The sequence below is a fragment of the Phacochoerus africanus genome, chromosome 9, assembly GCF_016906955.1.
Source record: "Phacochoerus africanus isolate WHEZ1 chromosome 9, ROS_Pafr_v1, whole genome shotgun sequence".
Taxonomy (NCBI): Eukaryota; Metazoa; Chordata; class Mammalia; order Artiodactyla; family Suidae; genus Phacochoerus; species Phacochoerus africanus.
This window is the reverse complement of record NC_062552.1, coordinates 89,077,760-89,091,672: the sequence shown is the minus strand read 5'-3', so window position 1 is coordinate 89,091,672 and position 13,913 is coordinate 89,077,760. Positions and strand designations below refer to the sequence as shown.

General features: G+C 47.1%; 1 protein-coding gene across 1 annotated transcript in view; it reads left to right on the top strand.

Annotated features, from left to right (window-relative positions):
• The window catches only part of ST8SIA2 (ST8 alpha-N-acetyl-neuraminide alpha-2,8-sialyltransferase 2), a 68,048-nt gene that overhangs the window by 45,515 nt on the left and 8,620 nt on the right, over positions 1-13,913 (top strand). The window contains exon 5 of the mRNA XM_047797012.1: positions 2,809-3,102. Coding sequence (XP_047652968.1) covers positions 2,809-3,102 — 294 coding nt within the window. The remainder of the gene's footprint in view (positions 1-2,808; positions 3,103-13,913) is intronic.

Genomic DNA, 13,913 nt, shown 5'->3' with positions numbered 1-13,913 from the left:
GAAGGAACAGCCTCTGTTCCAGCCCAGAGCCATGTTCATCCACATGATGCAGCCCACCCAGAATTTGTGCTGGAGGCCTAGCCTACTATTGGAAGAGTGAGCTTAGATCAGGCTTACACCCTCCTGACCCCACACCCTCATGAAGAAATTCACGCCCAGTGAGGAAGGGGGTGTCTAGAGCATCCATTCAAGGCAGAGGGCTCCTCCTCACTCAAGAAGTAGCCCTGGGAGTTCCCATTGTGGCTCAATGGAAATGAACCTACTAATATGCATGAGGACACAGGTTCGATCCCTAGCTTCGCTCAGTGGGTTGGGGATCTGGCATTGCCATGAGCTGTGGTGTAGGTCACAGATGCAGCTCAGATCTGGCCTTGATGTAGCTGCAGCATAGGCCAGCAGCTGTAGCTCCAACTCAACCTCCAGCCTGGGAACCTCCATATGCCACAGGAGCAGCCCTAAAAAAGCAAAAATAAATAAATAAATAAAAGAAATATCCCTGAATATGATCCTGGGGAAGCCTGGCCTTCATAGCACCCCTGCCGGAAACACCTCCCATGCACTGGGCCCCATGTTAAATGAGGCCACCTCCTGGGAGCTCACAGCCCTGGGTTCCTCAGAGCCCACAGCCCCCTACTGTGGATGACACCCCAACTGACCAGATTGTCATCATGCATGGATGTCCTGTTTCCCAACCACCCTGAAGTTGGCTGGGGGAAGCTCCATATCTGCTTTCATCTTAGCCTCTCTCACAGCTCCACTGGCTCAAGGTGGACTCCACAGGTCTGAACGGCATCGGGTCCACCTCACTCTGCTCTCAGGACCTGGAGGCTGGCCTCTGCCCAGAGCCCCAGGAAAGCCTTGGAAGTCTGGCTCAGACAACAGGAGAAATGGAGACCTGGGTGATCCCCAGCTGGCAGAAATGACATCAGTGACACTTCGTTCCTCTGAGGTCATGGGGGCCCCTGCAGCCATCCCAAGGCAGTTCAACCTCTTAATGTTTAGGCACAATCAGAGATAGCAAAGCCATGGGTAGAAATGGAGAGAGTAGATATTTCAAGGGGGCCAGACTGACATAGCAAACAGGTTTTCAAATCAGACACCCAGGTTCCCTCACTAGCTCTGTCAAGTGAGTGAGTTTCCCCGCACACTCTGGCTCTTGGTTGCCTCGCCCATAAAGTGAGGGTGATTAAAACTGGTTCACAATAAGATGAGCTGACCTGTCAATGGACCAGCCCAGGGACTGGCATACACAGGGCCTTGATGATATTAGTTTTCTTTCTGATTATCCTGCTTTTCTCCCCAATTGTTGAAGGAGGAAGGGTCTTGCTTGAAAAGAAGGATGAGTGGTGATTTTCCAGATTTCACTATTTGGTGCTCCTGTGTGGTTTTGGTCTAAATGTCTCCAGTCTTTGTTCTATGACCACTTATCCTAATTTCTCAGACTTATTTCCATTGGTTGAAGGGCTTCTCCACCATTAAATCCTCCATGCCAGGCAGCAGCAGCCAGTCCTCCCTAGATGTGGTCCCAGTGTCATGGGCTTTCAGCATGGGCAGGAATCCCAGGTGTACACACCCAGGCTAGATCCATGGAGGTGGAAGTTTCCCCACAAGGGAGACATCTATTGAGATCATAGAGGCTGCCCACCCAGCAAGAGTTGGCCCTCCCATACCCAATGCCATCCACCCCAGTACCTACTACAACTTCATCCTATTTCTGTTGCCTAAAATGCAAATTTGCCTGTGTTACTCTTCCTCTGTGGCCCTCGGAACCAAGTTCCTGACATATGGATCCTTTGATATCTCACCCTGCTTGCCTCTCCAACCTCATCTCCTCCATACAGTACACCCCAGTGGGACCAAATCTCCTGCCTCCCCCTAAATACCCATGCTGATTCATTTCTCTATATCCTTGCAATACATTTCTTTGGTATAAAATATTTCCTAAGCTGCCTGGTTATAGGGCTTAACTGAAGAACTTGTGAAAATACATATCAATTCCTCAGGTTACCTGCTGAATCTGGATCTCCATTTGAGGGACCTGTGGGTTCTGTGTTTTTAAATATGGCCTATTCTGGCAAGCTGGAGAAACACCCCGTCCTAATGTACCTTATCCACAAATGGCTCTACTTAGCCATCCTTCTAGACTTCCTGCAATGGTCACCCCCTCCTGAAGACCACCTATTGCTCCTCCTTCCTGCATTAATGATGATAACAGTGAACATGTATTGGCTCTCACTGTGATCCAGCAGCGTTCTAAGTACTAGGTGTCTAGGGACTGTTTCAATCCCTGGGAGGGGGTGCAGCTGTCATCTCCTTTGTAGCTAAGAAACTTGTGGGTGTTCCTGAGTCATGAGGAAGCTCTCAGAAAGCATAGAGAGGTTGAGCAGATTACCTAGAATCACACAGGCAGAAAGTACAAGAGCTGAATTCTGAGCCCAGGAGTGTGACTTCAGAGCCCTCACTCAGTCACCTGATATGACCAGATCACACCTGCCTATAGCATGGTCATCTTGTGAGCTGAGGGCTGGCTGACTTGCTTCCCTTCTCATCTACTAGATCCTGAACTCCGGAAGGCAGGCATTTTACAACCCCAGGGTCCAGCAAGTTTCTATGTATGTGCAAGAACCTAGTAAATATATATCAGGAGAAGGACCAGGGATAATAGGTGGGGCCAGCAAGTGCATGCAGATGCCCTGGGTCTTTGGGGATGAGAAGAAAGTGAGGAGAGATAAAGGATGGATAAAGATAAGTACAAGAAGTGGTGTCTCAGTTTTCTTCAGTGGACCTTGCTACCTTTTTCTCTGGCAGGTGCAACTTGGCCCCTGTGCAGGAGTATGCCCGGGATGTGGGGATCAAGACAGACCTGGTGACCATGAACCCCTCCGTCATCCAGCGGGCCTTTGAGGACTTGGTCAACGCCACGTGGCGGGAGAAGCTGCTGCAACGGCTGCACAGTCTCAACGGCAGCATCCTGTGGATCCCTGCCTTCATGGCCAGAGGCGGCAAGGAGCGGGTTGAGTGGGTCAATGAGCTCATCCTGAAGCACCACGTCAACGTGCGTACTGCATACCCCTCTCTGCGCCTCCTGCACGCCGTCCGAGGGTGAGCAGCCATGGGGTTCAGGAGGTGCTTGGTGGGCAATATTTCTTTTCCAGATGCATTTCCTGCCTAGCTGTACTACTCACACATTGTATGACCTCTGCAAATCACCTGGCCTTTCTGAGCCTCCCTTCCTGGGAGGGATGGGGTTAGCCAATGGGTTGCATGGGGCATGCCAGTTTTGACCAGTTTGTCAAAAAGAGAGCTGCCCAGAGAGCTGCGTGGAAAATGATTCTCCAACTACTGCTGTGTGGAGAAGAAACCATAAGGGGAAGGGAATGGAAACAGGAATATTTGTTGAGAAGCTGTTGCAATAGTCCATGTTGGGAATTGTTGTGGTTTAAACTGGGAAGGCGGTAGTGAATATGCATTAGTTTGGGCAGATTTGCCATAAAATTTGGAGTAGGGAGAGCATGATTTGCTGATAGATTCTATTTAAGGATCTCAAGGGGCAAGAAAAAGAGAGAAATCCAGGATGACTGTCAGGATTAGAGTTGGAGCAGATGTGTGAACAGTGGTGCCATTTTCTGTGATGAGAGTCTCTGGGGGAGCCCGTGAGTGTTTGAGCGTGTCAAGGAAGAGAGCTCTTTCTTGGGCATATTAAGTCTGAGGGGCCTGTTACAAATACACGCCCCAACACTCCTGACTCCCAGCTTGAGGTCAGGTCCTGCATCCAGCCATGTGGTCATTCACAGTCCTGCTCTGGTGACACAAGAGGGCCCATTGTCCAAACACCCACTGACCCAAGGACATTGAAATGCTCTTCACTGGGGCCCTAAGCTAACTCAATGTGACTCTGTGAAGCCTCTGAACTCAGAAATGATTTTGCTGTCCTCATAAAGATGACTCCCCCCACCAAGGCACCCAAGCCTATGACTATCACTGGTCTCATTAGGGTGGGTGTTAATACTGAAACCCATTGCCCCAAGAAAGACCTAGAGAGACATTCGATGAGAAGCAGCCACATTCATGGCTGATGGAGCAGCGTGACTCCTGTATGGACTAAGGCTCATTGAGGCCACATCCCTTATCCTGGAGGTTAAACCATCAGACTTTCCTTCAACATCCACTTCACCCCCTCACAGAGCGGGTCTGCTGCAGCAACACCCCACCCATATCATGGATTTAGGCTCATGTCATTAACGTTGTTTCTTCCTGGAAACAGGAAAGTCTTTACATGGTTTGATGGTCAGAGGACAAGAGGGAAGGAGATGAACATCCTTTTGGTAAAGAGAGAAAAATTCCCTTGGCTGGGGAGTGGGCAACCACCTGGAAGAAACTATGCAGCCAGAGCTATTTCCAGCTACAATTGACTCACTTTCACCTGTCAAAATAGCATTAAGCACCAGTAATAAGCCCTTTAAACAAACAGGCTGTTAATCCTAAGATTGCAACATCTTCCTTTGCAAGAACTCCCTGGAGGAAATACTGCAGGAGAGATGGATAGAGAAGGGCTTCTCTTTTTAGCAAGAGGAAGAGGTGGGAGATGAGGGTCTCAGGAGCCTTGGAATGTATTTCTGCCGATGGCCCTCTCCCTCTGTGGGGACACTGGGCCTTGTAGGGTATGGATACAGTAGGCATCACTGAAAAGGTGGACCGTGTCTGTAGTGAGAGGAAGGGCTTAACTCTGTCTTGGTGGGAAACTACCTGCAGGAGAAAGAATGAGCTTGTGAGGGATGCAGAACAAAGGCAGCTGAGAAAAGACCAATGGGTCGTGGAGAAGAAAGCTAGCCAAGAGGCCTTCTGGCCCAGTCTCAGAAACATGACCTTTAGAGGTAGGGACACCTGAGTTCACATCCCAGCTCCATCACTCGCTTGGTTGTGTAACAACTTTGACCCGGTGGCTTGTGTCCCAAGCCCTACTTTATATATACACTGGGGAACTCTACCCACAACAGAATGTGTGTCCTGCGCCAACACAGGGGAGACACACAATCAGTCATAGCTACTACAATCATAGTAGCTGCCATCAACCACCGGCTGAGGAATTAACTTGTCCTGTAGACTCAGGAGGTAGAAGCATGTACCAGAGGGTGGAACCACAGGGAGGAAAGTACATTTAGACTCCATGTAATAAAGGATTCATGTAAGTCAATTTACTTGCCAAGAGTTCTTCACCTCAAAGTTCCAATATAGGCTGTAGTTTGCAAAATAATCTTTTTGCCTTATTAAAAATCTATGGTCCAATAAAACCTTCTGTTTATGGGGTGGGATGGAATAAACACTTTTTTACTGCGGTAGATATATACCCCATAAAATTTACCATTTTAGCCATTTTTTTATTAGAGTAGAGTGGCTTTACAATGTTGTATCAGCTTCAGGTGTACAGCAAGGTGATTCAGTTATATACATACATATATTCATTCTTTGTCAGATTATTTTCCTATATAGACCATTTTAACCATTTTAATGGTATAATCCAGTAGTGTTAAGTATATTCACATTGTTGTGAAATAGAACTTTTTCGTCTTGCAAATCTAAAACTCTATACTCATTAAACACAGCAGGCCCTCTTTTTTTCCATGTATACAGCCCCTGGTGACCACCATTATACTTCTGTTTTTATGAACGTGGCTACTTTAGATGCCTCATACAAGAATAGTATTTACCTCTCTGTGACTGGCTTATTTCACTTAATGTAATGTTCTCGAGGTCACCCATGTTGTAGCATGTGTCAGAATTTTCTTCCTTTTGAAGGCTGAATAATATTCCATTCTATGTATATGCCATGTTTTATTTATCCACTCATCCATCAATGGACATTTGTATTACTTTCATCTCTTGACTACTGTGAATCGTGCTTCTATGGACATGGGTATGCAGATATCTCTTTGAGATGCTGCTTTCAATTCTTTTGGATATACGCTGAGAAGTGGAATTGTTGGATCATATGGTAGCTCTATTCTGAATTTTTTAAGGAACCCTCATACTGTTTTCCATAGTGGCAACGCCATTTTATAATCCGCCAACAGTGTAGGAGGTTTCAATTTCTCCACATTCATACCAACCCTTGTTATTCAATTTCTCCATGTTCTTGCCAACACTTATTATTTTGATTTTTTGATAGTATCCCATTTTAACCATTTTAAAGGGCACAATTCATTAGAAGAAATTCACTCTTAGAGGGAAATACAGGGGAATATTTTTATGACTTTGAGTTTTGCAATGACTTCTGAAGTAAGACAACAAAACACAGGCAACAACAACAAAATAGATAAAATGAACTTCATTATGCTTGAAGAACAATATATCAAGAAAGTTTTTTAAAAAAACAGGCATAGAATATGAGAAAAAATTTGCAAATCATATACCCAATAAGGGATTAATATCTGGAATAGAGAACTCCTACAACTCAACAACAAGAAAAAAATCAACCCAATTCAACAATGAGCAAAGGACTTAGAATAGACATTTCTTCAAAAAATATATACAGGTGGCCAATGCACACAAAAAGATGTTTAACATGAGTAGTTACTAAGGAAATATAGACCAAAACCACGAGTTACCACTTCACATCCACAAGAATGGCTATTATCCAAAAAGTAGAAAATAGCAAGTATAGGAAATTGGAATCTTTGTGCTTGATGATGGAAATGTCAACTGGGAATCAACTTTGAGCACCCTCATGTCTTTGTTTTACAAATGAGGAACTTGATGCCCATACAAGTTGGGTGATGTGTATGCAGTCACCCAGCCAATAAGACTCACAACCATGAAATGAACCACATCATCTCACTCTAATGCAATGCACCCAATGCAATAGACATTCACAGCCACCCAGTTCTGGACTGGGGGGCCCTAGGAACTCAGTGGGCTGGGAGCTGCCATACTGTAGATGAGGTGTCAGGAGATAATAGTTAGCAGTGTATCAAGACTCCATGTGGGGAGTTTCTTTCATGGTGCAGTGGAAACAAATCTGACTAGTATCCATGAGATGCAGGTTCAATCCCTGGCCTCACTCAGTGGGTCGGGGATCCGACGTTGCCATGAGCTGTGATGTAGTTCACAGAAATGGCTCAGATCCAGCGGTGCTGTGTCTGTGGTGTAGGTCAACAGCTGTGGCTCCAATTCGACCCCTAGCCTGGGAATCTCCATATGCTGTAAGTGTGGCCCTAAAAAAAAGACTCCACGTGTACAGCATTGCTATCCTGAGGACAGGGCACCTTCTCCACCAGACAGAACAAGCAGGAAGGTCAGCACACCTTGGAACAACCTTAGAAGATGGACACAATTTTCATCCCCATTTTACTCATAAGGAAGCAGGCTCAGAAGAGAATTACCCAAGATCACATTGCTGAGGGGGAGGGGGATTAGAATCCACATGTACAGGCTTCAAAGGTTTCTGCTCTTCCTACTGCCACCCCCTCTTCCCATATCCTAGACAGATAGACTGACCACTCTCTGTTGACCACTGATGCCCCAAAGTCATTACTAATTAAATCAATATTGCCTTTATGGAGATCTCTAAGAACATGCCACCAACCTCCTGTCCTGCCAAATGTCCAGTTCATGTATACCAATGACTTCAATGAGGCCATCATTTGTCTGTTTAACATATTCACATGTGATGTAACTTTGAGGGAATTCCCAATATTTGGGCCTCAGAGTTGAGTCTAAATTTCTCTTGTCAGACTGAAACAATGAAGAAAAAGTTATAATACAGACAAATGCCAGATGCTATACTTGACTTCTAAACAATTGTACAGGTATAGAGGAATGGATTGTACCAACCATAAGCAGATATGTGATTGCTCAAAGGGATAAGGTGACTTTCAATCACAGCTATGGACTGAGAAAATCTTTGGGAGTCAGGGAGGTCAGTAATGGCCTTGATCAAATCCCACTTGGAGATCCACATTCAGTTTTGGCTACCATGCTGGAGAGGGACTACAGGGGCAAAGCAATTCAAAGTTGAAAGGATTTGCAAGAGAATTCTCCAAGGAGCATGAGAGAAATCTTTCTTCATTCAGCAAAATGCACAAGTACCTGGAGGGTTCCAGGCCTTATGCTGAAGGGATCACAGATTTGGACTGTGAGGCTCCAGGTGTAGAACTAGCCTTGGGAGAGGATCTACAGTGAGTCAGGTTTTATCTGAACACTGGGAAGAACATTTCACACTCATAAAGATCATCTGAAATGAGCATGGTTGCCTCTTAGGAATTAATGAATTCCGTATACTTGGAGATGTTCAGGCAGCAGCAGATGCCTCTTCCTGGGCAATGGAGAAGGAAATTCTTCTTATACAGACAGCTGGTGTGTTCATTTGCTAGGGCTTCTGTGATCAAGTGCCACAGGCCAGTATTCCCCTACAGTTTTGGAGGCTAGAAGTCCTTCTGGGATTCCTTAGAGAACCTCTCCAGGCCCCCTCTTTGGCTTGTGGTTGGCCATCTGCATCTTTCTCCCTGTATGCCTGCCTGTCTCCAGATTTCCTGTTTATACAGACATCAATTATATTGAATTAGGACCCACTCTAATACCTCATTTTAACCTGATTACCTCTGTAAAGACCCTCTTTTGCAAATAACATCACACTCTGAAGTACTGGGAGTTGTGACTCAACAGAATGAATTTGAGAGGATGTATCCATTGGTCTAGGGTGTTCCCGTTATGGCTCAGCCTAAATGAACCCAACTAGTATCCCTGAGGACGTGGGTTCAATCCTTGGCGTCACTCAGTGGGTTAAGGATCTGGCATTGCCATGAGCTGTGGTGTATGTGGCAGACATGGCTCGGATCTTGCATTGCTGTGACTGTGATGTAGGCCAGCAACTACAGCTCCAATTCCACCCCTAGCCTGGGAACTTCCATATGCTGCACCTGCAGCCCTAAAAAAAAGGCTAAAAAAGAAAAAACAGTTAAGCTAATGGCCACCTTTCCCACACAGAGAGCCTTCGATTTACCACACCTGTGCGGGAAGATGCCCCACCCACCATGTGCTCTCCAGATTCCTGCCCATGTGAGGCAGTTACTAGACCTGGACATTGCAGGGGAGGGGGCAGTGTGAGTCAGAGACCCTTAGCAGAAGGCCTCCCCTTAGACACTCACCACCTCTGTTCCAACCTGGCTTCCAGGAGCTTCTGGCTTTGCCAGCCTGAATGTTGGCACAGTGCCCTGACTAGCTGTTGGTAGGTGACATGGGCAATGGGGAGGAAGGACACTCAGGCAAATGAATACGGCTGAGGGAAGCAGGAAGCTCTGGTGAGTGGCGCTAATTCAATTACAAGAGTGGGGAAGGCTGTGACCCACAGAGACCACAGACCCTGGGCAAGAAAGCAGCCCCCTGCCTGGCCCATTTAGCCGCCCAGCCCACCGCCTCGTGCAGAGGAGGCCTGTGAGCTGGTGCTGGTTTAGGCATTGGGGGTGCTGAGCCTAGGCCCTTGGAAAGCACTGATCCAGGGCGCCCCTGCTAGGCCTTGCTGCCTGTCGGCCAGGGGAGCGGAACCTGAGGTCGGAGGGCAGTCCAGGGTGTGAGAGGAAGCATGGGGCAGTGCGTCAGGGGAGGGACCAGCACAGTTGCCCCCTCCAGACATGCCTGTCACAATGCACAGAGTGTGTCACCAGGGCCAGTCACAGGAGCTGAGCCCCAGTCTCCCCCCACGGGCACAGAGTGTAGAAATGCATCCCATGGTGGTGCTACCTACCTAAAAAAAAATGAGGGCAGTCTGGGGTGTTAAGGCACAGATGCTATTTGGTCATTTTTAGTGAATTGTCTCTCCGTTTTTTTCAATAACAATGCACATAGTCAAAAGAAAAATCCAAATAATGTAAAAGGATTTCAAGCTGGAGTTCCCATCGTGGCGCAGTGGAAACGAATCTGACTAGTATCCATGAGGTTGCAGGTTCGATCCCTGGCCTCGCTCAGTGGGTTAAGGATCTGGCGTTGCCATAAGCTGTGGTGTGGGTCAAAGACGAAGCTTGGATCCTGCATTGCTGTGGCTGTGACATAGGCTGGCAGCTACAGCTCCTATTTGACCCCTAGCCTAGGAACTTGCATATGTCATGGGTGCGGCCCTAAAAAAAAAGAAAAAAAAAAGGATTTCAAGTGAGAAGCAAGCCCTCCTCCACAGAGACAGCCTGTTAAACTGATTTCCTGTGTGTATCCTTTCAGAAATATCCACTTTCATACCTAAGGGAGCGTGTTTGAAGTACTGCACCTCGCTGAATTCTGGAAATTATTCCATATCGACATGCACCACCTCATTCTCCTTCACAGCTGCCTAACATTCCTCAATGTCTGGACCATGATTTATGTAAGCAGAAGCCATCACGGTGGGCATCACAGGCTTTTCCAATCTTTTGCCAGTGCAATCAGTGTTATGGTGATCATCCTGTACTGGCATCTGCACACATACATACATCTGTACGCTTGCTTTTTAGATGTGCCATTGTAAAAAGTGACACAGAGATACGCTATATGTGTTGTTAGCTTTCATAGAGATTGCTAAATTGCCCAATGCAGAAGTACCGATTTACACTCCCACCTGTGATTATTGGAAATGCCTGTTTTCCCATAACCTTGCCAATATGGTATATTATCAATATCTGTTATCTTTGCCAATCTGGTGAAAAATGGCATCTGGTTTTCTGTGAAATTGGAGTTCTTTAATTATGAATGAGATTTTTTTTTTTTTCCTGTTTGGAGTGGCATCATTTTAGATTCCAGAATCCAGCCAGAAGGTTTAACCCTCTAAGAAATAGTCTTGCAGGGTCCCTGCAGGGCCTCTCAGGACAGAAGCAATGCCTGTGCTTGAGCGGCAGTCTCTTGACTTCCTGAGGGGCCCACCTGTAGTGGGAGGACCCCCTCAAGTAACCAGCATCGTGGTTTTTCCTCCTTTCTTTTGGTAACATATTGCCTGGGATGCTGTTAGGCTGCCTTTCATGTGCAGATGCCTAGAAAGCTTTAGAGCAAGGCCAGGCTCTTTCTCCTCTCCTGCCCATGCCCCTGGAGGGAGCCTCTACTTGCTCATCTTTGCTCATTAGTTTGTTAAAGACTTGTGAAGCTATGCTTGGATCTGGGGTTGTATGGAAGCAGGAAATCAATCCACTTGTTCATCGATGTTTAAATTGTAGGGGGAAGAAGGGAGTTCCTGTTGTGGCTCAGTGGTAACAGGCCTGACTAGTATCCATGAGGATGCAGGTTCAATCCCTGGCCCCCTGCTCAGTGGGTTAAGGATTTGGTGTTGCTCGAGCAATGGTGTAGGTCGTAGACACAGCTCAGATCCTGTATTGCTATGGCTGTGGTGTAGACCGGCAGCTGTAGCTCCGATTCGAGCCCTAGCCTGGTAACTTCCATATGCCACAGATGCAGCCCTAAAAAGCAAAAAAAAAAAAAAAAGGCAGGGGAAGAGAAAGAAGAGTAAACAAGTCATTATAGCATAGTGTGACAAGTGCTATGATAGGACAAGAACACCATACAAGACACAAAACCATCTGGGCAGGCCCAGGAAGGCTTCCTGAAGGGAGCGGCATTGAAGCTGAAAGTGTAAGAAGGAGTTTCCAGCCAGGAGAAGAAGGAGGTGGTGATGTCCTAGAAGAAACCACAAGTTCTTCATGGCAGGGTGGCTGTGCACACCAGGGAGTGGAGGGATTTCAGGCCCAAATCTGAAGGGCTTCACAAGTCGGGCTAAGGATGCTGGATGTTATCCCATGGACCCCAGGAGTCATTGGGGAGTTTTTGGTGGCCTGGTCATACCTGAGGCTGGCCTGGCTTACTTGAGTGGGAGCACTGGCTTGGAACCAATGCTGAACCAGGAATCAGCCTCAGGCATCCCCAGGGCTTGACCCGCTCTGCATGCCCGCCTCAGATTCTGATACAAACCCCTCAGATCTCCACCACCACAAAGCTGGAAAAAGCTGCATCCTGGGATGTCCCCCAAGACACCAGAGCTCTAAAGTGATTCCAGGAAAAGGTCAGCAATGGGCTATGGGGTCACTGGGTCAGCGCCCAGACTAGTGATGTGGATGATGAGAGCTTAGGCATCTGAGTCCTGCTCCTGGCTTTGCTGCTGATCCTGTACAAAGCATCACCAAAGCGTCCCTCCTTGATCACCCGTGAGGCATTCCTGTTCCTTAAGGACAATATGAGCTGTATCCACAAAGTGCTATTAGCTTCAGAGAAGAGGTCCCTTTTTCCAACAGTGGCAGCCACCATGCTTTGCCATATACAGAGCACAGGAATCCAGGGAGAAGGACAAACGTGCTTTGACCATGATTTTGGCAATCCTCATTTATTGCCATCCATGCTCATAAAATACAGCACTTAATCGTCTTGGCAATTGGGGTAACCAATTTGAAAAATAATTACTGCCTTCTTGGAGATTACTTTGCCTTCTAATTAAAATCTCCAGACTGGGATATTAAAGGTGCATTGTCAATACAGCATCCCGGATGCACCCAGCTAACCTCATTCGAGAAGGCAAAATTAATTAGTTTGTGTTTTAACACCCAGCTGTTATCCTAAGGAAAGAAATCGTCTCCAAGTCAGCCACGCACACAGTCTCTAAATTGGCCAGGGCGACTGAGGAGATATAAAGGAAATGAAGAGTGATTTGTTCCTGCATAACTCAGTCAGCTTCTACTACAAGCTGCTCATTAAACGGTGCCCCTGTGTCCCTGTCAGACATCACTCAGGAGTTCTTGTTTACCCAGAGCTCCCTCCCTGCCACCGAGCTCTCAATTCACTCTGGAGCCTGTACTTGATGTTAACACCTTTCCCAGTGAGTGATTCCAGGCAGCGGATCTGAGAGGATGGACGTTTCTATTCCTGTCCCGGCCAGCCAGAGTCACGAAGCTGCATGCACTGCTAGCTTCTCCCCCACCCTCTCCTTTTCTATTTCCCATTTTTCACTTCCATTTGAGTCAAACATTTGCTGAGCGCCATGGAAGCCAGGATAATCAATTCCAGTTTATGCTACAATGACAACCCCCAAAACCCTCATGGTTTAGCACAACAGAAGTTTATTTCTCATCCTCACAAAGTGTGACGTAGGTTGACGGGGGCTCTCTTCCAACCAGTGATTCAAGGATTTAGGATTCTTCCATCTCTGGCTGACACCATCCTGACAGGAGGCATTGAGTTTCTCTGAGACAAGAGAAGAGAACTCTCCTAAGGAATAGTTGGGCCAGTGGGTACCATTTCTAGTTGCAGCCTATTGGCCAGAAGTGGTCACATGACCCCAGCACTATTACAAGGGGTGCTGGAAGAAGTAGGTGAACCCATGGAGGATCTGCTGAGCAATGCTGTCTCGGTGTCTTGGCTGCACCACACACTGAGCCAGGTGCCCTTGAACCCCCCATGAAGGAGTATAAGGCACGGCCCCCATTCTCGGGGAGATCACAGTATAGTTCCCAGCGGGAGTCCAACCCATACAGTAATGAAGGATCCGCCTGGGTTGATAAGCGCAACAGGAGCCATGGAAACAAAGCTCATGATAATGAAGGGGAATGACTAACTCAGTTTGAGCTGAGGAGAAGAGGGTGGAACAAAGGGAGCATTTCCAGGAAGCCGTGATTCATGTACTTAGTTTGGGGGGAAAAAAGAGAGTTCGCCAAGGGGACATGTGGGGGAAGGGCACATCTATGCAGAGGGCACAGCACGTATCTGTGTAACCTCAGACCTACGTATGAGCTACTTGGATGTGTCCCTCCTGATTCAATTCTCCCTGCCCCTCTCTGGGCAGAGCACTGATGGCCTGAAAAGAAATTCCCTTCTGAAAGCCCTACCCTGCTAAGGCCTTGGTATCAGAAAATAAACAAACAGCAAATCCCTAATATGGCATGTGGCCGGTGTTAGGGCTTGAATTCGCTCAGGGAGTG